The sequence below is a fragment of the Haliaeetus albicilla genome, chromosome 8 (assembly GCF_947461875.1).
Source record: "Haliaeetus albicilla chromosome 8, bHalAlb1.1, whole genome shotgun sequence".
Lineage (NCBI taxonomy): Eukaryota > Metazoa > Chordata > Aves > Accipitriformes > Accipitridae > Haliaeetus > Haliaeetus albicilla.
This window is the reverse complement of record NC_091490.1, coordinates 3,514,431-3,537,051: the sequence shown is the minus strand read 5'-3', so window position 1 is coordinate 3,537,051 and position 22,621 is coordinate 3,514,431. Positions and strand designations below refer to the sequence as shown.

The window sequence follows — 22,621 nt, the reverse complement described above, 5'->3', positions numbered from 1 at the left end:
CTTGAAAAATAAGCTATAGGACAACTCTCTCTATAAAGCCTCAGGATCCCACTGGCCTAGGGCCATTGAGGCCATGCAAGTGAGCTGCAACACAGAGCAAAGGACACGCTGTTCAAGCAGAATGGAAGGGAGCAACCTGCATTACTACAAAGCTCACTGAGGGCCCCTGCATATACCAGCTGCTGTGATCGGGATACGCTGGTGAAAGAGGTGGCAGGACATACTGCATTACTAAATCGGTCTGGGTTTAGTTTAGGTTGAATAGGAACAGGGAAAAGTTCAGAGGCATTCTTAAACTCAAAACGAAGGAGTCATTGCAGTGAATGACCAGAGCAGCTCACGATGGCACTGTCTGCTCTCGCTCTCTGCCGAATTCCTGCATCTTTAACAGAGGGGGGAAAGCTAGGCTGGTGATGGCCAGGAGGGTGCATCTGTGTTAATCTGACAGCGTGAAGGGACATGGCCATGGTATTAAACTACAAATACAAGAGTAGATCATGCACGAGTTTCAGCAGCATCCACTTCCCTTAGCCTTTTATAATATTTCCCTTCAAACACAGGAAGGCCCTGACAGCACAGCCCTCACCTCCTCTTTGTGAATGACGTTTATCCTGGTTTTAATGTAAGGGAAGGCGTGGGACGTCGTCAGGATCGTTTTGCGCTTGAACTGCTCGTGCAGCTCCCCGTGAGCTCGGCCATCCAGCGTGAAGGGCGTGCAGTACATGAAACGCCGCAAGTTGTAGTTTTTGTCGAAGTAAGTTATCCTGTCCTTCATCTCGTACGTGTCAAAGTACGGCTCCACGTAGGTTATCTGAATGTAGGCCTGCAGGAAGGAACCCAGGTGGGCACAGTGAGGTACGGGTCCAGAGGAGAAGAGCCGACTCCTGCACCCTGCTTTTTAGCAGTAAAATAACTCAGCTAGCTCTCTTTCCTCTTGAAGCCACCTCTGGAAGAACTAGGACTTGGTTTTGCCTTTACTCAGAAAAATCACACTCGCATTGACAGGGACCAGGGGTGCTGGTAGCTGCTCAGCAGTTTCTGGACTGGATAAAACACAGCTCACTGCCCCTCTCCTCTCATGCTCTTCACATGAAGCGTCTCCTTCCTTTCCCTGCAGATAATGCCCTGTCCTAAGCCACAGTCCTGTTTCTTAGGCACGCTCCTTTTATTTTTGCTACGCTTAAAGGACATGGCACAAGAGTGACAAAATGCTGCAGCTGCACAAAAGCCAGAGGCCAGCGAATGGCAAACTCCCTTCCTTTCCTGCACTAAGCAGAGACTACAGAGAAAGGCAAATGCAGCCTGGGCCTCTGCTGTCCTTTCGTCTCCTCCCTTCCCACCAACCACTACAAGGGCAGGGAACGAACTGGCTAATTCTGCATTCCTTTGCTGGGATGGTTTTCCCCAGCTCTCATCCCAAGCAGTCACAAGACGCTCTGTTCGTGGATTTCACTGCCTACTTGGCAAAATTCAGGGCAGGATTTGTCCCATTATGTTAGCATACATTCAGGGTCTGTTCTACTTCTAAACCTGTACTTGGGTTCTTACCTTGTTAGGATCTAGTTTACATTTGTCCACAGGGTTTGAGTCCTTAATCACTTCAAGCACATCTTCACCAAACCGTTCTCCGTAAAATCCCTACAATCAAGAGCAAATGCGTTGAAAGAAAACGTCAAATGCAGCCATGAGAGATGGGGGTTGGAAAGACAAAGGCATATTCAGGGGAGGCGAAGCTCCACATGCCTTCAACAGTAGCTGTGCCGGAGCTGAATGTGATCTGCTGAACCTAGGAGAATTAAATCAGTCGCATTCCAGGGGCAACAGGAAAAAACAAGCCTAACACCCTGGAAGGCAGGAGAACTCGGGAGCCTTCCAACTGCACGCACACACGCTGCGTGGTTCTGAACAAGCCATTTGAGCTCGCTGTGTGTCTGTGAGCTCAACTGAAAACTGGGGTCAATACGAGATCTGCCTGGAAATCAGGTGCCGCATCAGAGCACGGCTTTGCTGGGCTGGGTGAATGGCCAGGTTCTGAACTCAGTTTCATGGGCTTAAACCTCAAACAACGCTGCTGCTTCCAGCGCAACATGACAGCAGCTGAATTGTTGTGAGCAACAACGTGACATCAGATCTGTTCTAGCAAATAAAATAGGGCCAGGTCTGCCCTCTGGGCCCTACGAACAAGTAGTGTGGCACGGCCCAGACCCATGCTGCTGAACACTCTTCCTCTCCCGCTGGGGATAGCCTCATACGTGCACAGATGAGAACAGTCTCTGACCCATGCTGTTCCCCAGACTGTGTTAAGACATTGTCTAGACACAGGTTAGTTGGCACAAAACCAGGCCAGGCTAACCGTTACACGGTACAGATGGTCACTGGGTGGTACCCGGAGCTGCACCCAAGCCCCAGTTAGATGAATCGAGAGTTGCCTTTGCTTGTTCACCGCTGAAACAAACTTCAGACCTGTGATGTCCCACCTCAGGGGCTCTGAAATTCAGCCACCTTAGAGGGTTCAATCTCTAGGAGTAGAGGAACACTATGTGAAGGCAACAAAATGACAGCAAAATGCAATACTGTCTGAAAGTCAGATACTGGAAGACATGTCAACCTTTTTTCAAGCCCAGGTCATCATATCCTCACCAGGCGGCTGAAGAGAAATGCAAACACAGGATGATGTGCTACAAATTCTCGAATGATCTTGCTGCAAGATCAGGGAAAACCTGTGGGACTCCTCTCCCTCCATTCCTCCCGCCTCCTGCAGCGGTGGCACCAGCAAGAGGACAGGAGACGTCAGGCCCAGCTCTGGGTCACTGCATGGGGCTCCACAAACTGTTTTGCCAAGTGACTTGTTTCTCTAAGCTCAGCCTTGCGTCAGTCTCCAAGAGGCACAGCACTGGTTTTGCCCAACGATTTTCATTTCCGCCGCTTCCTGTAATTTGGTAATGCGGCTCTCAAATAACTGATGCAACAATAGTTAAAACTGCAACTCACAGACAGAATTTGAGGTCAGCCACAATTATCTCACCTCGAGCCTATGGGAAATTTCAGCTAACTTTGTTATCGCGGGTTCCTTGTAAACAAACTCTTGCTCATCCAGGTCTCCAAATTTAGTTCCATAAAAACCGACCCGGAAGTAGGTGCCAAACATCCTCTTTCCATCCTAGGTTTGGAGAAACAGAAGGTTATTTCAGTGTGGAGACATGCATACCCCCGAGCACGGCTGCAGGCAGACTCCTGAATTTATGCAAAATAAAAAAGAAATTAAGAAACAAGGAAAAAAATAGAAAGAAAGAAGGGAAAGAAAAAACACACCTGGAACTCAGCATGAATGCGTTTAGCAGCAAACACCGCAATGAAATTATAAACTAACATGGAATTATATGGATCAGTTAGGACCATTAGCCCAACCCTGCAATGACTTTTCCCACCCCAGGAGGAGTCTGGGGGTGTTGGATGTCTCTGAGGAACAGCCAAAGGCAAGTCCCTTCATTTGGGTAATTATTTCAGGCTCTCCAAATCCTGTGCAGACACCCCTTAGCCTGGTCCGTAGCCTGTAGGCACAGGCGCAGGGAAGTCCAGCTGCTGACAGCCTGCAGCACGCAGGGAGGATATTGCACACAGACACCCCTGAAAATCACCCACACCGGAGCCCCCGTAATCCACGCTCAAGTAATTGCAGGATTGGGCCGAAGTCATTGTCTGGTTCACTCACACACACACGCAGGTGCTTTTTAAATAGCATGTCAACTGGAAGGTGTTATGTTCTCTTCTAGTAACTAACGTCTAGTAAAGAGGGCCAAAGTCACTCCTGGTGAAAGCAGATGCAATCCACTGTATCATGTACCTGCTTCCATTTGAGCCAGTGGTGAATTTGGCCCAGAAACGCAACAAAAGTAGAGAAACAAGAAAGATTTTTGCTGGAAAAGTAACGAAGAAAATCTGATTGAGAGAGAGAGAGAAGAAAACACTTTAAAAATAAATCAGACCTTTGATTTTTGTTAAAAAAAACTCACGCTGCATGCACAAACCAGAATGCCTTTCAGCAAGAAACTCTAAAATGTTCACCTTTACTCTCGTGAGAAAGTGTGATGTAGTATATAATGCTCAATGTTTCTGAATCTGGGCTGGTGTTTGGTTTCAAACAGCACTTACAGATGTCCTGGCTGCTGTGTATGATTTTTTTTTTTTTTAGTATTTTGCTATGGCAAAACTGATCTCTTGTGGTGATGGTGAACATGATCCATGGAAGGCAAAGAAGATAAATAAGCCAAACTAACATAAATAAGAAAAAAACCCTCAGGCAAACTCCAGAGACTGGAAAAAGCACTGTCACAGCAAGCCACCGCCTTCTTGTGGCCTGGAGGAAACTCTGGGCTGTCACTCCGGAGCTGCCCTGGCACAGCTTGGCTCCTTTTGCCTGAGGGACAGCCAGGAGGACGCGGCGTTGCTTTTTTGGGGTGAGGGCTGCTGCTTGCCCCAAGTACCTTCAGTGGGGCAAAGCTCGCCGATGCCCAGCTCTGAAGTGGAAGTGAAGCCTGAAGCAACCAGAGCCAGCAGCAGCCTTGCTTAATACGTGCAGGCCACATCTTGGCTTTACTATGGGACATCGCCAGATACAAATTCATCGGCTCTGCTCTGGCAAGAGTATGGACACATGCTCCAATTTAAGAAAACAAGGAGTCGCACCGAGAGTTGCTCATATGCTTAATGGGGGGCAGGCGGCTCCTTGGACCCCTGCTCTAGCCCATCCCTCGGAGCATCCCTCCTCCAGAGAGGAACTTTTATCCAGCTCCACCTGCCAGCGTAGACTACAGGGTTTCGTCACACCACAGCCATCCCCAGAAGCACCTCCCAGTGTGTGACCCTATTCTGCAAAGCTATTCTGTTTTATTGGAAGTACCATCTGGCAACATCTGGTTGCTATTTCCCTGGACTCCCTGTCTTTCTTCAGTGCCCATCCTGCTGGACCCATACAGGAATGAGCAGTCTACTGAACCCTTAATTTACTCATCGCTGCCTTTTCAAAGCCGCAGTTTTGGACAATATTACCCATCCTAAAATCCCTCAATGCCCAGCATTTCCAGCTTGCTGTGCTGTTTTTTGTTTTTTGTTTTTTTTTTTTTTTAATTCAAGGTAGCAAGAAGTCTCCCTAACAGGAACTGCCATACGAAACAGCTCCCCAAACCTTACACGGGGCCTGGGCACGCTCCACGTGGAAGTTGGTGGGATCCTGCCCCAACCCACAGACACGGGGCCGGCCCCAGCGATGGAGGGGACGCTGCTGCTCTTCTAATTCATGTGCTTTTTCCTACCTACTCGGCGAGTGACTTTCACAGTATGAAGCATGTGCAGAACCTGGTTCCTACAAGGTGAGTATCTGCCATGTGGACATCTGCCCAGACAGCTATTCGTTACAGGCAGCGTTCATTTATGTTGCTGTAAAAATAACGAGGGAGGAAGAAAACAACGCTGTCTGTTGATCAGCATAAATTAACAAGGAGTTCTGGTGGCATTTACTAAATGCCTAAAATAAGAGTAATGGGGCATTGGGAAGTCCCAGGAGTGGTAGCAGCAGGGAAGCCCGGTGAGATTCAGTGCCCCCGTGTGAAGGCAGCTCCCAACTTAGGCACTCCTTTCATCATCATGAAGACCAGCTGCACTGGCTTTTCCTGATAAATCCAGTCGCTGGAACTCAGTTATGATAAGGATCCCAGGGAGAAGAGCTGACAGCGAGAAGCACTGGTTAGCCCATCATGCGACAGAAAGATCTCCCCACAAAGCCCTGGATCCATCAGCCATGAAATATATGTGACCCATACTGGGGGATCTGTACCTGGGAGCAAAGGGATGGAAATAAACTTCTTCTGGAGAGCAAACCCCTATGGGCCATTCCATACCTCACACACACATTCAGTAGCTGCCAGTCCCCTGAGATTAGGAGAGCTCAGTTTCATGCCTGGCATTAAGAATATGGGATGGCTCTGTACTAGGGTCTTTGAAATTTAGCCAATACCAAAGTCTATCTAATCATAGTACTGAAAACAAACCAAATAACTTAAAAATACTCCATGGTCTTGTTTCTGAAAAGAGCTAAAAATGCAGATATGAGGGAGAAATTATTAAAAGCATTTTATCTCCTATTATTTTATGAAAAATAATAGGTCTTTGGGAGGAGAAGAGAATGAAGGTGAACACTGAATAGCCATTACAGAACTGGCAGAGCAGATAACAGCCATCATGATTTATGAAGGTTCATGATTTGTTATTATGCATGGTAAATACCTTTCAAAATTGCTGGGAATAAAGTTTTAGAGTTATCTCTTGCACGCACACAAAAAGCTTTGCCAACAAGATTTGAAAAAAATCAGACACAAGAGTGATCATCTGCTTTCTTCACCAAGACCAACACAGCAGCAGCTGCCTGAAGACAGAGTCAGCCTGAGGTATGTAGGAATAAAACTAACTCCTTCAATACACACTGTGCAGAATGCAAAAGCCAATCATCTTTACCAAACTGATCACTGTTATTTTCTTGCTCAATTTTAAACCAAGGTCCTTTGCAGTGTTGCCAACTATTACAAGTCTTCCAATATTGATTTTTTGAGAGTACCAGCTCCTGGAGTCCTGCTATTTGATGGCAACCTCACCGTGCATACTCTCAAAAATGCTTTAAAAAGCATTTTTGAGTTCTCATGGCATAGCATGAAAAGATTTTCCCTAACAACTTTCCTAACTGGAAAGTAAACAAAAAGAACTAATTCAACATTTATTCAATGAACAAACACACAAGCAGAAAACCCCACCACTTGCTATGTTTAAGCAGATCTCAGAAATGCATTGGTGCCAGATTCAGGCTACGTCAGTGCTTGTAGTTGGCAATACTACTTTCCTTGTGACATGGGGGGGCGGGTCCCGCTGTTGGCATAGCTCTTTGGCAAAATGAAATTGGGGTTTCCACAGTGTAAAATAAAAAAAACAAAAAGGGGGGCCGGGGGGGAAGAGAGAGGGGGGAAAAAAAAAATTCCACAAGTAGGAACTTACCACAACAGACAATAGTAAGAGTGGGGAGGAGGGTCAGCAACCAGGGCGATAGAGGAGAAAACAGAAAGTATTTAATTAGGGAAATTCCAAAAAACAAACAAGCAGCAAATTGGCAGCAAATAAACTTTAAAATAAAAAAGGGTGAGCATCAATTAAAGTATTTAAAATAAGGAAAAAGGGCAAAACATGCAACAAATCTGAAAGCTACAAAGCACAAAGATCAGAAAAAGTGTGGCAATGAAGGAGCACGACGACAGACGAGAACTGAAACCATGGGTGTCTTTTACCATGCAGTAAAACATGACTGAGTGATGTTAGAATCATAACCAATGACAGGATTTTCTTCAGGGGTCGATTTAGGGGCAGACTAATCAAAATAGATGCTCACAGGCCTTCACATTTGTTGGCTATTGAACACATATCATTTACACCCCTACAACATGTATTCTGGATTGCTGTGCTGCCTCCTCTGCTGGGACTTTTCACAGGAACAAATAAACGATTTACAGGGCCAGCCCTTAAGTGTCAGTGTTTACTTTTAAGCTACTGGATTTCATTTCTTGCTAGGCTGGAATTAAAACTGATGTTCAGACACCAGCAGCCCAAATTATTTATGTCACACAATGCCAAAGAAATTCGGTCTTGGCCCCAGTTCAAGTGTGGGCTTCAGTGCTCTCCTGTGGTGGAAACCTGGAGTGAGATGGCCCATACTGAGTTGCCTGACTCACAAAAAAAGCAGAGATAAACTGGACAGCTGACATCTAAGCAAATAATGTAACATCATATTCACTAAACATTTAAAATGTCTTCTGAGACTTCTCGACGCTCGTGTACCCACTGTGTTGACTGGACTAGGGCCTGAGTTATCCAACTCGTTGTGCTGTGTGCGACTGCAGATGAAGCTGACTGCTTTGTCTATTTTTAATCCAAATGTGTGGTTCTCACAGTGTATGTTGTAGAAATGTGAGCAAACAGCCTCTACAAAAATGAAAGCAGCAAAACTGACTCCAGTTAACACAACCAAGCTATTTTACTGCCAGATAAACAGCTACATAACATATTGATTGTTCTTAAACAAACAGAACGAAGCAGCCTATTCTCTGAGATATGGTCTGCACATGCAGTAAACCAGTTTTGTGTTTCAGTACCTCTGAGCATTATTGCTTAAATCGACCCCTGTGGGTGGGGTGAAAATATGGCATGAAGGGATGATATTCTGTGTCAATGCTGATGAAAAGAAATATAAACAAATTATAAAAACAAACTAGTGATGATACAGTGGCTCATTCACCAAAGAACCTCATTAGTGGAACACATCAGCATCCATGCACTACCTACAGCTTCTTATGAAGAATTTCCTACTACAACCACAATCGGTTTATTGGTATTTCTTTGGTTAATGAATTGTTTTAACAGCAGACAGCAACAGAAATACCCACAACTAGCACATGTGGGCAAGCGTTGGCGTGAGTCATCTGAAAAAATCTATTAGTGTTCTTTACTAACTAAAATGGAGTTACCTACCTCCCAGCCAGTACTCTGTGTAATAAAAAGTAAAAAGCGCATGTCACAGAAACCAAAAAAAAGTTTCAAAGGCCAAAACATGACCATCAATGTAAGGTATCATAAACCTGAAATGGTTTCAATGATTATAAGTCATCATGCACCCAAAATGGCCTTCTCTGGCCCAGAAGGACACTCAACGATTGTCCTCTATCGGTTCACTTAACCGCAGGAATCTGGCAATGCCAGAACACAGAGAAAACCACCAGACCCTCAGCTGGATCCTATGAAATCCATGTACTAATCAACATCTACGGAGGAGCTGATGGCAGCATAAGGTAACTGCACCAACAGACAAACAACGTACCCAGCAGCCCATGACCAGAAAGCTGACTGGGGTGGGGGGATCGGAGCAGCACTGGCATGTACTGGAGGAGGGTCTGCCGGGTCCTTGCCTGCCCTGACAGAAAGGCACGCACCCAGCAGGCCTCTCCTAGAATATAACACGTGCTTCTTGAGAGTTGCCAAGTGCGCTCGTCTCCTGCTTAGCTGAGGTCTGTCGAGCTTTGTGAGGGTTGGTAACTTCTGATGTCTCTCATCAAATACTCAGCACCTAAGCTGGTGGGTTTTGCACCATCTAAGCTTCAGAAGGTTCTATCAATAATTTATCCACCATATGAGCAGACAAATAAAACCCCAACATTTCTGAATGTTACCTACCGGGCTAAAGGCAAGATACAGTGGTTTTTCCCAGCATGCAAAACACAGTTTAAAATAACATTTGAAAGGATAAACTGCCAGATGACTGGAATTTTTAACTCTTGGATATTTCTGAAGTTACAGTGAAACTTGGTATGTGGTGTTCTCTCATGTTTCTCATGTTAAATGTCCAGAGAGAAAAAAACCCCTGTTAGTGATCCTTGCATTTACTGTGGGTCACCATTTGACAAGTCTCATGTAATCTGATTAGAATAGTTTTTCCTCAATAGGTAGTTTTTATTTGCTGAGCATTTGAAGTTTCTTCACAATTCACATTGCAGCTGAAAATTCAAATCATTACCTGGTGAACAATCTTGCTGAATGCTTCCTGGAGTTTACCATGAATAGTAGATAGCTTCTTGGCATCTCTATTAGCTTCATGAATAGGAATAAGGACTTTGTAAACCTCATTAACTGCTTCATACATGCCAGCCTACAAAAATAAGGTCCATCAGATTGCTCCATCAATTCAACAGTAAGAATAATATATACTCTCAGCATTTAAATTATAAAACTGCAAAATGAAAAGGTGGCTTAGATACCACTGTGATGTAATCAGCATTTTTTCTTAACATATACCCATACATGAATGGAATAAAATCCTCAGTTACCCTTGTAATCAAGAGCCTAATGCATTACACATTGCTACGAGAAATAAGATTATTAACAGAATCAAAACTAGGATATTTTGGATGGATATATGCACAAGAGCACAACAAGCTAAATAGGATCCTAACCAAATCTATGGGAATTAAATATGGAAGCTTAAGTGCACAGTACAGCTCATTCTATTTAGCACATCTTCAACCTAAGCAACTTCTGCATCCAATTTTGGCCCTCCGTGAGACGGGCTTTGTGAAGTTTCCTTAGGATGTCTCTAATGGAGGGCATCCAGCCCATCGCAGGCAGAGACACTGCATGGCATGGCTCAGCCAGCCCACAGCAGGGGTTCTAGGTCTTTGCCCTGGAGTTATTGCTGCTTGTACTTAAACGCACTGAATGATATTTCATGTTGTGTTGTGGGAAATAACTCACTTGCTTTCCTTGGTTTCTGATGGATACGCTACTACCAGCTCATTAACACTGCTTGCACAAAGCTCTCGGCCCACTCTTTTTGAAGAGGAGGAAAAACATTACAGCCTTTCTTTGCTACTGTGAACTCCCAAATGTGCAGTGTCGAAGTGAAAGACACTGGAAACACACAAAAGCCTCTTGGTCCCAGGTCCCGTTCTTTGCACAGTTTACTCCAGAGGGCAAACAGGGCTATCTTGAACAACTAAAACTCCAAATGCTCCATGCAAATTAAGCTGGTATAATAGAATTATACAGGCTAATAGAGAAAACATTTTCCTTCATATTGCCCAGCAGTGTAAGACTGCTGAAGAAGATAGGTAAAGAAATTAAAGTCTTCTACCATGGAGAAAGATGCTGCAGCCTGTTCCAGCAATCCCACCAGACCAGCTTCTGTGAAATACTTTCCAGAACAGATACCTTCTTCATCTGGTGACACAACATCATCAGAAACTGCTGACTCTTCCAAAACATTGGAAGATATGTTCTAAGGAGATATAATGTAGATAAAATATTTTTACTCAATTTAAACAACATTCAACACTTGCAATACTTTGAAAGCCAGCTGATTTTCAGTCAAATCCTAAAATTTTAAAGAGGCAGCTTTCACGTGCATTTTATTTAATTTCCTTCTGAGCGAGCACGGTACTTCAGCACATGCTTAAGCTAACTGGACTGGACGACCTATACATTCAAAGCGAAGTATGTGCTTGTTTGTTCTGCTCAGTATTGTCCTGCTTAAACAGGAACCACTTTCATCAACTGCACCCACGACACGCTGGCTAAATCAAAGAGGTTAAAACCCCATGACTTAAATGGAGAAATTAGAAGAACTAGATTCATTCAGACCACGGATGTAAAGACTTAGGGGAACCAAGACAGTCTTCAAGCATAGTAAAAATTTTCAGAAGTTGCTGTAATGCATTCTCCCCAAAACAAATTAAGTAAGTGCAGTACGAATATGTAGGCACAGTAACACCTGGCATGTGGAGAGACTGTATCTCAGCAGCAGATGACAAAACCCAAAAGTACATTACGGAGGATAATTCCCACCTGAAATGTAACACACCCTACAGGGAGGTATTTTCGGTCTTCCAGCATGCTTAGATATTCAGCCACCAAGGCTGCAGAGTGGACCAGGCACTGGGCTGATTCAGCATGATTGCTCCTCTCGGAGTGCTTTCCAGCCATGTTCTGCAGCCACGTCAAACGCAGGTCAGGGGAATTCTGATAGCCCTTTGCAATCCTAATTGAAAAGAAAACGTCTGTGATTAGTATTTAGTTACTTCTACTTAAATAATAACCACCTTCAGTGCTAGGCTATCCAGAAATGCATGAGATAAGAAGCTATATAGACGGAAAGTTACCCTGTAATACTTTAGGAATTTCTGAGCCAGTTAGAGGCAGGCAAGCAACTGCAGCTACCCCCAATGGCACAATGCTTTTATGGGTGACTGCTGAAGCTCTTGACCAAAGCTCCTATTTCACTTGGAGACTGGCAGCAAGCCAAAGGTGTGGGACAATCAGAGCAGACCTGCCTGGTCACTTATGACAAAATCTCTGCCACCTTCTAAGAAGCCTTCAGGACCATTTGTGCAGACCACACCATGCAATTTGGTAGTCGGGATGTTAACACGGCTCTGGTATATCTTCTGCATATGGAGACCATCATATGTACCATCACCAAAAAGCCTTTTCTGCAAGCAGGTCCTGGAAGATCCTTAAGTTTTCCCTGATGTAAGCAGGGACAGTTCTTTACTCAGGTGGAGGAGGAGATTGTTAGAGACTGCTGGGGAATGCAAACTACTTTTATCCAAGATAAGCTACATAAATGCCAAACAAAACCGCATTCAAACACAACAGACAGGTATATATTGGTCCATGAGCACTGAGGCCTGGAACTGCTCCAAAAACAAGCTCTATAAGGGCTCAAATGTGCAACATCTGAGTCCAAAACCAAACAGCAAGAAGCTGTGCTGTTTTGAGGTGAAATGTGAATCATGGCAAGCAGTGTAAAACGGGATTAAGTTCAAAGTAAAATAACTGCTAATAAAAACAAGCACTCAAATTTCACAGCAATACGATACCTCACGCCCTAAACACAGGAAGTGCAGCAGGTACTAAGCTGTTCAAACACCGTGTGGAGCACTGACATCTACTGTCCTTACAGTGCAATGGTTATAAACTCTACCTGTACATTAGGTCAATCAACATTTCTGGATCTTCCTGGTGCTCCTTCATTTTAACCGTGTCAGAGAGGATCATATGGAGGTTGAACACCAGATCCTGGACCTGTAAAAAATATACTGCTGTAATGAACTGGGAATGGGAATCGAGCTAACCACTGATATGTTAGGACCACAGTCGCTCTGAACCTTTGTGTGTTTGCACCTTGTTGTCAGAATTAGTACATAAAACCCAGGTCCTTGATTAAGGTGATTTTAAAAAAAAAAAAAAAAAGTACCTCCTTCAGGGAATGCATGCAAATTCTCCAGCTCTAGATGAAGGTTTAAGCACAGCCTGTTAATGAATTACACATTACTTCTCTTGTAGTATTTCTTTTACCTGATCAGGAAATGTTGTCTCCCTAAGTTCCAGATCTTCTTCAGCATATGTCAAAATAGTCTTCAGGGAACGTCGCAAAAATTCTTCATTGAAGTTCTGCGATGTCCCCACCAGGGATGAGAGAGACATGGTCACCTGCATCTTCACTCTGGCAAAGTTCTGCAAGAGATATTGTTACAGCATTTCAACAACCTGGAGATACTGCAACAGTCTGCTGCAACATCAGTGCTCTGGTCATTGTACCCTCCTCCTGAAAGATACCCGATACAAAAAAGAAAACTCAAGTTTTGCAGAAAGGGCTGTCTCAGAGCAGTGATTACAATAAACCTCTGGTGCTGCTGAACTTCATAACCTGATGACAGCATTATTTAGTTCCAGGTGAAGATTCTCCTGCAGAAGTTTTAGTTTTTTCCTCCTTCTGCATGCTCTTCTCTCACATACCCTGAAGAGGACGATGCTCAACTCCCTCCTGTGATACAGCTTTCATTCCAGACAGTTGCTTTTGGTTTGGTCTAGCCTAAAAACTGGAGTCACTGTTAACTCACTGCTATCAATCCACTAATAGTCCCTGGGCCCAGAACCAGTGGGTGCCTCCAGTTCTGCTACTCACTGCGGGGGGACTATAACCAAAACAGTGTAAACAAAGATGGCTGGAGGAGCACTTTGTGATACATAGCTACATGTATGCCTGCAAAATACCAGCTGGAAGAGTTAAGATGAGAATTTTCTTGACAATTTAAAGTGCACATGGGTGGGTCGAGCTAAGATGTAATTAGAGGTAAAGATCTGAATGAAAACAAAATCCCAGCATTGCTAACTCACCTCCCCTAACACAGCCCTTTCAGAAAGGGCGCACTATTAGCTGTGACACAGAAAGGGCTGTGTGGCTATTTCTGCTCTCACCTAGAGGTGTGTGAAAACAAAGCAGAGGGGAGTTCCTCCAAACAGCCTCTCAAGTGCAAACTGTCCAATCTGAAGAGTAGGCAAACCTTCCAAACTGACAGGTTTGGAAGCTGGTGGACATTCCAGGCAGGGCTCTGCATCTCTCTACAAACCGACATGAGAGGCAGCTTGCCTGCAAAGATAATCTGGGCATACAGCTTGGACTCTGACACTGGAGACTGGACACTCCTGCTATGCACTGACCAGCACTGTGAGGTACTGCAAGATCAGGAGCTTAGCAAAATCATGCCACTGCTGCGTGCCTCTCTTCCCTTTGCATGTCATGCTCATTTCGATGGTAAGCCCTCCAACAGCCTTTCTCCCACAGGAATACACAGAGCTCCATCCAGCAGTCCCCAACCAGTTTACACGTAATAACCTAATGAAGTGCAGCAGGATACTCACATTCCCAATCTCAAAGTTTTGCCTCATCAGAAGGTAAAGAGAGGCACTCGCATGTGACCGTATCGTGCTGATACTGCTGCTACAGTGTCTCAGGAGCCTCAGGCACAGATCTGCACACTGCTCAGTCTCTTCTTCAAACAGCAGCTCAGGGAACTGGGAAAACAGCACATGAGAAAATTAGTGCTTGGACAGACAGGAACGAGCACTCAGACAAAAAAACAGGGCAACCCTCAGCAATGAGCGTACACTGGCATTAGAGGAAGTCTGTTTTGTGGGGAATGATGCTAATTTGAATCACTTCACTTTTACAGTAAGGCAAAGAAGACTCACTGGCAGCACTGGAAGGCAACTCATTTTACCTACCCCCACAACTTGCCCCTACATCTACACCCTTAGATCAATTTACATCAGTTCCAAAAGCTCAGGCTTAAAACATTGAGTTTTTCCCAGTACACCTGCAGAAACTGGGAAATTGTTTAAATTATGGGCCCAGTAAAACAAATCAATTTTAATTGAGGTTCATACAACTTAAATTCCACCTGTGTTTTGTGCTCTGTACTTGCTAGGAGCCTCTGACCACCTGCCGCCAGCGAGCAGGAACCCACACCACATTCAGAGTCTGCGAACTGTACTGTGGCATGCAGCCGTCAAACCCAAAGTGCATAAATACAGGTACTGATCGTGAAAACCAGTCAGGTTTTATCAACCCCCAGACCACACTTCCTGCATATCAATACTGCACAAAATAGTAAATGCTTGGTGAAGTGACCCCAATGCAAAGGAAGAAAACAGTCCCACCCTCCATCAGCATTGCTCAGAATATAGTATAACATCTGCAGAGAATTCACCTTTGAAACCAAAGCCCTCTGTGTGGCGAAGCAGTGTTGGAGATAAAGTGCACTTTGGTTGCAGGCCATGCTGTGCAGAAGCACTTTCAGCACCCCACCGAGGATACTCTCTTTGGACTCCGTCACAGAAACAGTCTGCAGTCAAAAGTAAACCAAGAGTTGCATGAGCAAAAATTAACCTCCTGTGTGTGTTTTCGTGCTTGTGTGAGAGAGAGAGAAAAGAGAGAGAGAGAACAACTCTGCTTTGGCATGGAGAAATTACCCACTTAGCTGGGCCTGCAAAACAGTCACTGAATCAACCCTCAACCCCCAGGTACTGAAAACCTGACCCATGCGCTAATGCTGGTGGAACGATGACGCTTTCTACCCACTGAGGCTCTGACTTTTGGTGACCTTGTTCTACTAGAGGAAAAGTCTGTAGCTGGCTTCTAGGTGCATTATTCAAGTGTAAGATGCAACCCTTGGGATTCCTGGGTCTCTCTGTGGCTCAGAGGTGGATCTGGTAAGCCTGTTACCACCTGCTTCCAGTCCGTGTCCAGGTTTCATTTGTACAGAAAGCAGGGGACAAAACTGCCATGTGTCCTCGCTCACCCGTGGGGAGTGAGGAAATAGCTGGGCTGTGCACACAAACCACGGAGCCTGGAAGCTTTCCTGCACCGTGTAAAGTAAGTACAGATACAGGAGGCTGACCTGGAACCTAATGACTTGAGGCAGATTTGGAAAGAACTAGAGGAATTGGTTAGAAAAGGTCAGGACTTGGAAATTTTTACAGTTCATTGCTGAGTTTTAGAACAACCACTTCTTATACTACAAAAAGGGAACAACTTTCAAAAAGACTGAAGGAAGCTACTACAGCGTAAAACCAGATTGTTACGGGCTGAGGATTAGGAGAGGCATTACCACCCTCCCCACTGCAGCTGGGGACTTGAACAGTTCTGACAGCATCCAGGCAGTTAAGAGCAGCAGGAAGGTTTTGTTTAACAAACTGCTGCCTGGCCAGGTGGTCGTAACGGTATTACATCTCTATTTTCTTATCAACCTTACCTGTACAACTATCTCTAGCGTATCCAAAATAATCAGATTGGCTTCCGTTGCAAGATTTCCATCGATAAGTGCCTCATGTTCTATCTCTGCCCTTGATCTAATCAGAGAAAAGAAAGCAATAAAAATTACTTTCTGCTTAAGAAGTAGATCTACATATTTTCCAGTCAAAAATATGTTCTCATTAGCAGGAAACTCCCAGTTACAATTTGTATAGTTATTGCCGGACAACACTACAAGGATATTTCAACGCATCCATTAAGAGGACAGGAAGAAAGACTTGGTTTTTTACATATACAAACTTACACAGGATTTACGTTCATCATGCTAGGAGAGATCACACTACTTCCTGACACTTGTTACTCTCCCAGGAACACAACAACAGTTTAGAATCAAAGTCCAACTCAAAACCGGTTTAGTAGCATCGTTAGGCATGCAACAGCACAACCAGGAACAGAACATATGGGTTTATGTTATAGGCTATGGACACAAGGTGGTGCTACACGAGCTAGTATAGCTACACCGTTGATCCCCGCAGCTAGACTGGTTGTAGCTGAGGGTGCAATCTTTGTCCCTTCAAGCGACATTACATTACAGTTCTTGAAGAATATCTGCCTCTCCAAGAAAAACGACAAAATTTTGCTGTTATATGCCAGGCACTTACTTTCCTGGAAAGTCTTACAAAGTTCAAACACCTACTCACGGCGGTGGCCCCAGGAATTCAGCAGCAACCACCCCATTTCACTGGCACGAGCTGCATTTGGCAAAGATCCAGTGGTATATTTAACGAGCCCAGCTATGGCCTGCCCTACCACAGGTGCCATCTCCAACAGACTCATGCCAAGGCAAATCACAGCAGGAGCGTGACCCATGGGAACTGACAAAATCCAAGCAAAATACACAACAAAGTGGACGGCAGCTGAGTCTGCTCTGGGACCTGTATTGCAGCAACCCTCCCCTGCCACGCTGCTTCCTCGGGGAGCTGGGTCATACGCTCATTATCTACTCTTCAGGCTCCAGAATATGAAGGCTTGGGGCCTGGCCCTATATAAAAGAATACCATCTGCATAAAATAGTACCACCTGCAATTAGCTGTGCACAATTCTCCGTGTGAAAAGTCTTGCTTGTCAGGTTTCAAAGGCCAGACTCTACCTACGGACACAAGACACACTTGCAGTGCCATAGGAGTGGAGTGTGATGGACCCAGGTCACAGTGAGCAAGTGCGGGTTAAAAAGCAGGTTTGTAGAGTTATCCAAGCAGATTATTTTGTGGGGTGAGATACCATCCTTTGGCCATCAAGGCATTCCACCGCTGTTTAACATGTACATGAGGTCCTTCTGGGAAGGAGAGGGCTCAGACCCAGTGCCAGCAGTGAACTGATAAATTCTTCAGGCCAAATTTTAATCTGGTGTAACTCTGTCCAGAGCTCTGGAGTTGTACAATGGTGGAATTTAAATCTGCATTACTTCATTAGCAGGTTGAAACACACTGGTCATTTGGCTTTCCCAATGCCTCAACAGGGCTGGACTCCTGGACAAAAAGCCACTACTTGACATAACAAGAGATTACATTCTTGGATTGGACAAAGCAATTAGCAGCTGTGAAGATGTACTTTCTACTCCAGGAAGCATCAATGTCTTCAAGGGTAAAATTTGGCCTGATCTCCATCTGGCTCTGAGGACCCCACTCCTCAGTTTCGTCAGAGCTTCACCTGGGCCGAGATTGCTTTCCTAGGATTAGGAATCATTCTTTTGCTGGGAGGATGCAGACTGCAGGTTGCAATTTGAGGAAACAGAAAACGTGCACAGCGAAGCTCAAACACAACTCCTGAGCCCTCTGGATTAAACCACACCAAAAGAGGGAATTTTAAAGGAAACGGGTCTAATAAGCAAAAAGAGCTCATTCCAATCAGTTGCACACACACACTGAAAACTTCTGCCAAGCATCACAAACAATGCTGTGATGATTGAGTCTGCAGATGTACAAAATGGCCATTTATAAGAACTGCACACCAATGCTACAGTACCTGGCTGGTTTGTGGCTTCTAAAAGCACAGCACATGTGGAAAAACAATCAAAGTGATGGATTAGGACAGGAAAGGAAAGCGAGCTTTGACAACTCCAGAATGCTCTTACGGAATAAAGGAAATATGACATGAGATATATACGCTATCTGTGAAAACTGTTAATGGATCTTCTCTCTAAATTACAGCTTACTACAGGATTTTAAGAAGGTAATGGATTGTATTAGTCTCTTTAAATGTCACTTTAAAATCTAAGAAAACAAGAGACAGTGGAAAAGCAAAGAGTTAGATAGGGCAGCGTTGGACTAAAAGCTATTTGCACACTGCCAGCCCTGTTCCAGCTGAGGGCCCACACTTCCTTGGATGAGAGCTAAGTGGACTGCTGCCATTGACCTTCTATGGGGAGAGAGACCCTGTGTTCTCATAGGCACTGTCACATTGTTAATGTAGAAGGATAAGGCAGAGTTACTTGTCAAGCTTTTCTGTGTTTTGACGCCAGTGAGTCATATCCTTTCTCCATCTCAAATTCTCTTGACTTCCAAATGCGCTCCCAGAAGGACTTCTCTCTGCAGGATAATATCAAAACAATAGCAGTCATCTAATGCTAGTTTTTTTTCAGGGGTAGCAACTCTAGATTTGTTCACAAGTGACAGGTGACAGCAAACTATGACTTCTTAGAGCCCAAGGCTGTGGCACTCACCCAAGATATCTACATGGCCCCTAACATTGTCACTGCTGAGTGGCACGAGAGGCAACTTCACTTTGCAGCAGTTTTGTATGCAAGAGAGCAATGAGCAACGCAGACCACTTTGTGCACTGCCACACGCCAGCTCACTAGAGAGCTAACAGAGAGAGGCAGCTGAGATACTCAAATCAGGGAGGTAGCTCTCAGGGCTGGTAAGAGAAGCACCTTCCTTGGGCTACATAAGGACCCTGGGTGTCGCAATCCTCAGCAGCCCGATATTGCTGTCCTCAACTGGCACGCAGTCATGTTCTCAGGGTGGTGCCGAGACCCTCTTTCCTACCTCACCGTCTTTTATGTCTTTATTCTCGCTGCTGGGAAGACAGGGGAATTTCAAGTAACAAAGGCAATCAGGCCAGATTAAGAAAAAAAAATACGAAGGTCCCCATCTCTCTGAAGTGATTCATTACTTATGGCTCTAAAATATTTATTCAACTTAGCCTACAATTACTGGTTCGCATGTACCAGGACGCCTGTGGCAGAGCAGGAGACAAAACCACAGCTCTGATCCTTGTCTTAACCCCAGGGCCATCCTTCCTCCCAAACAATGTAAACAGCAAAAATCATCAGAAGGTGCTTGTTACCCCAACTACTGGCTATTTCAATCCTCATTAAGTTAGCAGAAATATCCAGGCATTTTCAGAGCTATCAAAGCAACATCAGGCGGTTTGTTTTCCACTCTGATCCTTAAACAGGATGTACTAGAAGGTGGCTCTGAAAGATGCCACACTGGAAGAAGTTCAGGCAAGAACACCCCATAAATGAGACGTGATCACATGTACATAAAAGTAATCAAGTAACAAACAAGCTGCCTGTAGATGGAACTTGGGGAAAGCGTAGAGATTTTGCAGACCCAGTGAAGCATGCTGCAAACTGCAAACAGCTTTTTCTGGGGGCCTCTTTGTCTGACGATCTTGATGGGTAGTATCCCACACCACAGACGGGTGCAAATTAATTGTTGGGGATGGGAGTAGCAGTTTTTGGAAAAAGGGGACAGCACAGAAGACTTCTTTACTTACCTAGCTGTCCTCTGCTTCTTCGGACCATTTCCTGCCTTGCCCCTATGCTTCCCAAAATAGCTTCTTCAAGTTTGGCTCTCATGTCTTTCGACTTCTTGAACGTCAGACTGTTCATTCTTTCAAATACCTTCTTGCCCTGCAAGTTTCAAATGAGACCATGAGGGAAGATTCTTTCAATCTGGGATATTTTCTAAGCATTAACAACTCAAAATATCTTTCCTGTCTAAAGACATACAGCAAGAAAGGAATACAGGTTTAGTTGCTAGCTGGATAATCTACCCAGACTCCAGCATTGCTACAGAAACCTCTCTTCTTGTTGATAGTAAGCAAAATGACCAAGAGCTATCCCCTTTCACTGCAGCAGTTCCCAGATGAGTGGCAAGCAGCACAAACTGCTTAAGAAGAACAAGGCACAGACACTTGCATGGCTGAAAAGTAAACATGGAAAAAGGCTAGAGATTGTACAGAGACATGCTTAGCCTTGGGATTTTGAATACAGGAAATACTTAGGAGAGAGCAGGAAATGCCTTTACGCTCCCATCCTTGACACGACTGCAGAAAGTTCCTCAGCAAGCCCTAGAAGGAACTTCAGGAGGTTTAAACGACATAGCAGTACCTTGTATTCAAAGCAGGATACGCAAAGATAAAGCAAATCCAGCAGGCGATTGAGCTGCAACACTGACAGGTCTGTGAACCATTTCTGCAAGACACTTTCATCCGCGTTCTTGAGCACCCACAAGAGACAGATCAGAAGGCTGCGGCTGGACTCTGTTGAGAAGGTGGAGTGCTGCCTGCCACTCTAAAACAGACAGGTCAGTACATTTGCCACACTGTATTTCATGTCCAAACACTTCAATCACCACTAAAAGGATCTGTACCAGCTACCACCCCAGCCTAAATGATTACCAAACAGAACAGAAGGTGAATAGACATTTTTTACTAACAACCAGGAGACACATATTTCTCTTTCTCAACCCAACAGCTCAGTGGAGCCCACAGACAGTCAGGTCACAAGAGTGAAGCAGCAGTTTGAACCAAAATAATCACATTACATGAATGAGTTTCTGTTCAGGCAGCAAACACCCACTTCCCTCAAGATGCCTTTAATAACCTCCAGCAGGTTAACAGCTAAGCAGAGGGGGTCCATTCGTTATCTCATGTATGTACCAGTGTCTCACTTTGAGTGCATGTAAAACCCAGCAAAATGGGGTCTTGATGAAGGAGTAAGGGGAGGAGGAGGGAGAAATGGAAGGGCCTGCCTGCTACTGGAATCAGGAGGATTCCCTCCCTGTGCAGAGAACAGGGGAAATGGGCCATTTATGTCTTCAGCTAGGTGGGATCTAGATGTGGTAGGAATTTTTGCTTAGGGCTTACAGCTCATAATGACCATTGCACTTCAAAGAGCTTTTATCAGATTGTTTCAGAAAAAGGGAATCTTTATCAGAAAAGAGAATTCTTCCATTTTCTGAGGTTTGTTGATTTTTATCCCTCCTTGGCATTTTCTTATACCCTCTCCAAGACATGCACAACAACATGCAAGCGTGATTTATTCCCCTCGTCTTTCACCCTCTGCCTCCCTGTGTAACACCCAGCTGCAAACCGATGTGAGTCCCTATCACTCACTGATCAGCCCCACAAGACCTGCATGCGTAAATATTTGCTTATTGACACAGACTAAGAGTCAAGGAATAGGGAGAGATGGCTTTGTACCGATGAGGTGAGTAGAAAACTGCTGGGCCGGGTGAGCTGAGGGACCGATGTTCCTGCGATGGCCATGGCAACTGTCTGGCTTATCATGCTTCCACCCTCGCTTTCGTAATCATCAACAGCAACGCAGCTTGGTCTCCCTCGCTGATTGTGACTCTCTGCCGAGAAACACGTGCATCTAGTCAATCCCCAAATTCAAAGTTTCTCTCCCCAGCCTCCCTCCGCAGTGCTAGTTTCATTGAACTGTCTAGGAATGCAAAAATGAAAATCATCACACTCATGGGGTCCTGCAAGTAAACAGGAATATTATTTGAGGTCATACAAAGCAAAGAAAACAACAATTTTCAGATGCAACCTACACAACCTCAGTATCTAGAACCCTTCTGAAAATAGACCTTTTGTCCCTTTGAATACTTCACTCCAAATCCTTACTTGCAGCTTTATTGTGTCATTAAACTCAAAGGATGTAGAAGACAACTCCAAATTCCAAACTATTCCAGATTGGACTCCCTGCCCTGATTTGAAATAACCCACCTCTGCTGCTCTTCAGAACGCTTTGCAAAGCACCCCTGAAACGAGCTGCTGACAGAGCACATACTAAGAAGAAGAAGAAGAAGAAGAAGAAGAGGAAATCTGCTTATCCTTTGGAATTGTTATGGGAATTGTACGGTATGTGGGGTGGCTTTTTAAAGCAGGTCAGAAACATAGAAGGAGGCTGGCTATGCAAATACAGTAGCCAGCCAGATGTAAACTAAAATGCATTGCTAGTTTTTCGCTTCATGCAAACAAGTGGGCAAATGCAGCTTTTGAGCATTAACAGTCATTGAAGATACATTTTGCAAGTGCAGTTTAGGAAATGGATGTGAAAACATTTCAAAGCTATAATTCAGAAATAGAAACAAACACATCCAACAATAAAGGGTTTTGTAGTTCAATTTTAGAACCCAAACACTC

At 44.6% G+C, this 22,621-nt stretch overlaps 1 protein-coding gene across 12 annotated transcripts in view; it reads right to left on the bottom strand.

The window, feature by feature from the left end:
* The window catches only part of DOCK7 (dedicator of cytokinesis 7), a 110,092-nt gene that overhangs the window by 4,843 nt on the left and 82,628 nt on the right, over positions 1–22,621 (bottom strand). For 3 of the 12 annotated variants that reach the window (XM_069788531.1, XM_069788537.1, XM_069788540.1), the window contains 17 exons: positions 21,671–21,825; positions 20,577–20,759; positions 19,961–20,096; positions 18,669–18,765; positions 18,203–18,220; positions 16,179–16,275; positions 15,135–15,269; positions 14,287–14,439; positions 12,940–13,098; positions 12,566–12,666; positions 11,428–11,620; positions 10,718–10,861; positions 9,605–9,736; positions 8,566–8,580; positions 3,026–3,151; positions 1,549–1,638; positions 587–823 (listed from right to left, as the gene is read on the bottom strand). In XM_069788531.1, the coding sequence (XP_069644632.1) occupies positions 587–823; positions 1,549–1,638; positions 3,026–3,151; positions 8,566–8,580; positions 9,605–9,736; positions 10,718–10,861; positions 11,428–11,620; positions 12,566–12,666; positions 12,940–13,098; positions 14,287–14,439; positions 15,135–15,269; positions 16,179–16,275; positions 18,203–18,220; positions 18,669–18,765; positions 19,961–20,096; positions 20,577–20,759; positions 21,671–21,825 (2,171 nt within the window). Of the gene's footprint in view, positions 1–586; positions 824–1,548; positions 1,639–3,025; positions 3,161–3,861; positions 7,037–8,565; positions 8,581–9,604; positions 9,737–10,717; positions 10,862–11,427; positions 11,621–12,565; positions 12,667–12,939; positions 13,099–14,286; positions 14,440–15,134; positions 15,270–16,178; positions 16,276–18,202; positions 18,221–18,668; positions 18,766–19,960; positions 20,097–20,576; positions 20,760–21,670; positions 21,826–22,621 lie in introns of those variants that run through there. The other 9 variants (XM_069788534.1, XM_069788538.1, XM_069788542.1 and 6 more) reach the window with 5 other exon arrangements.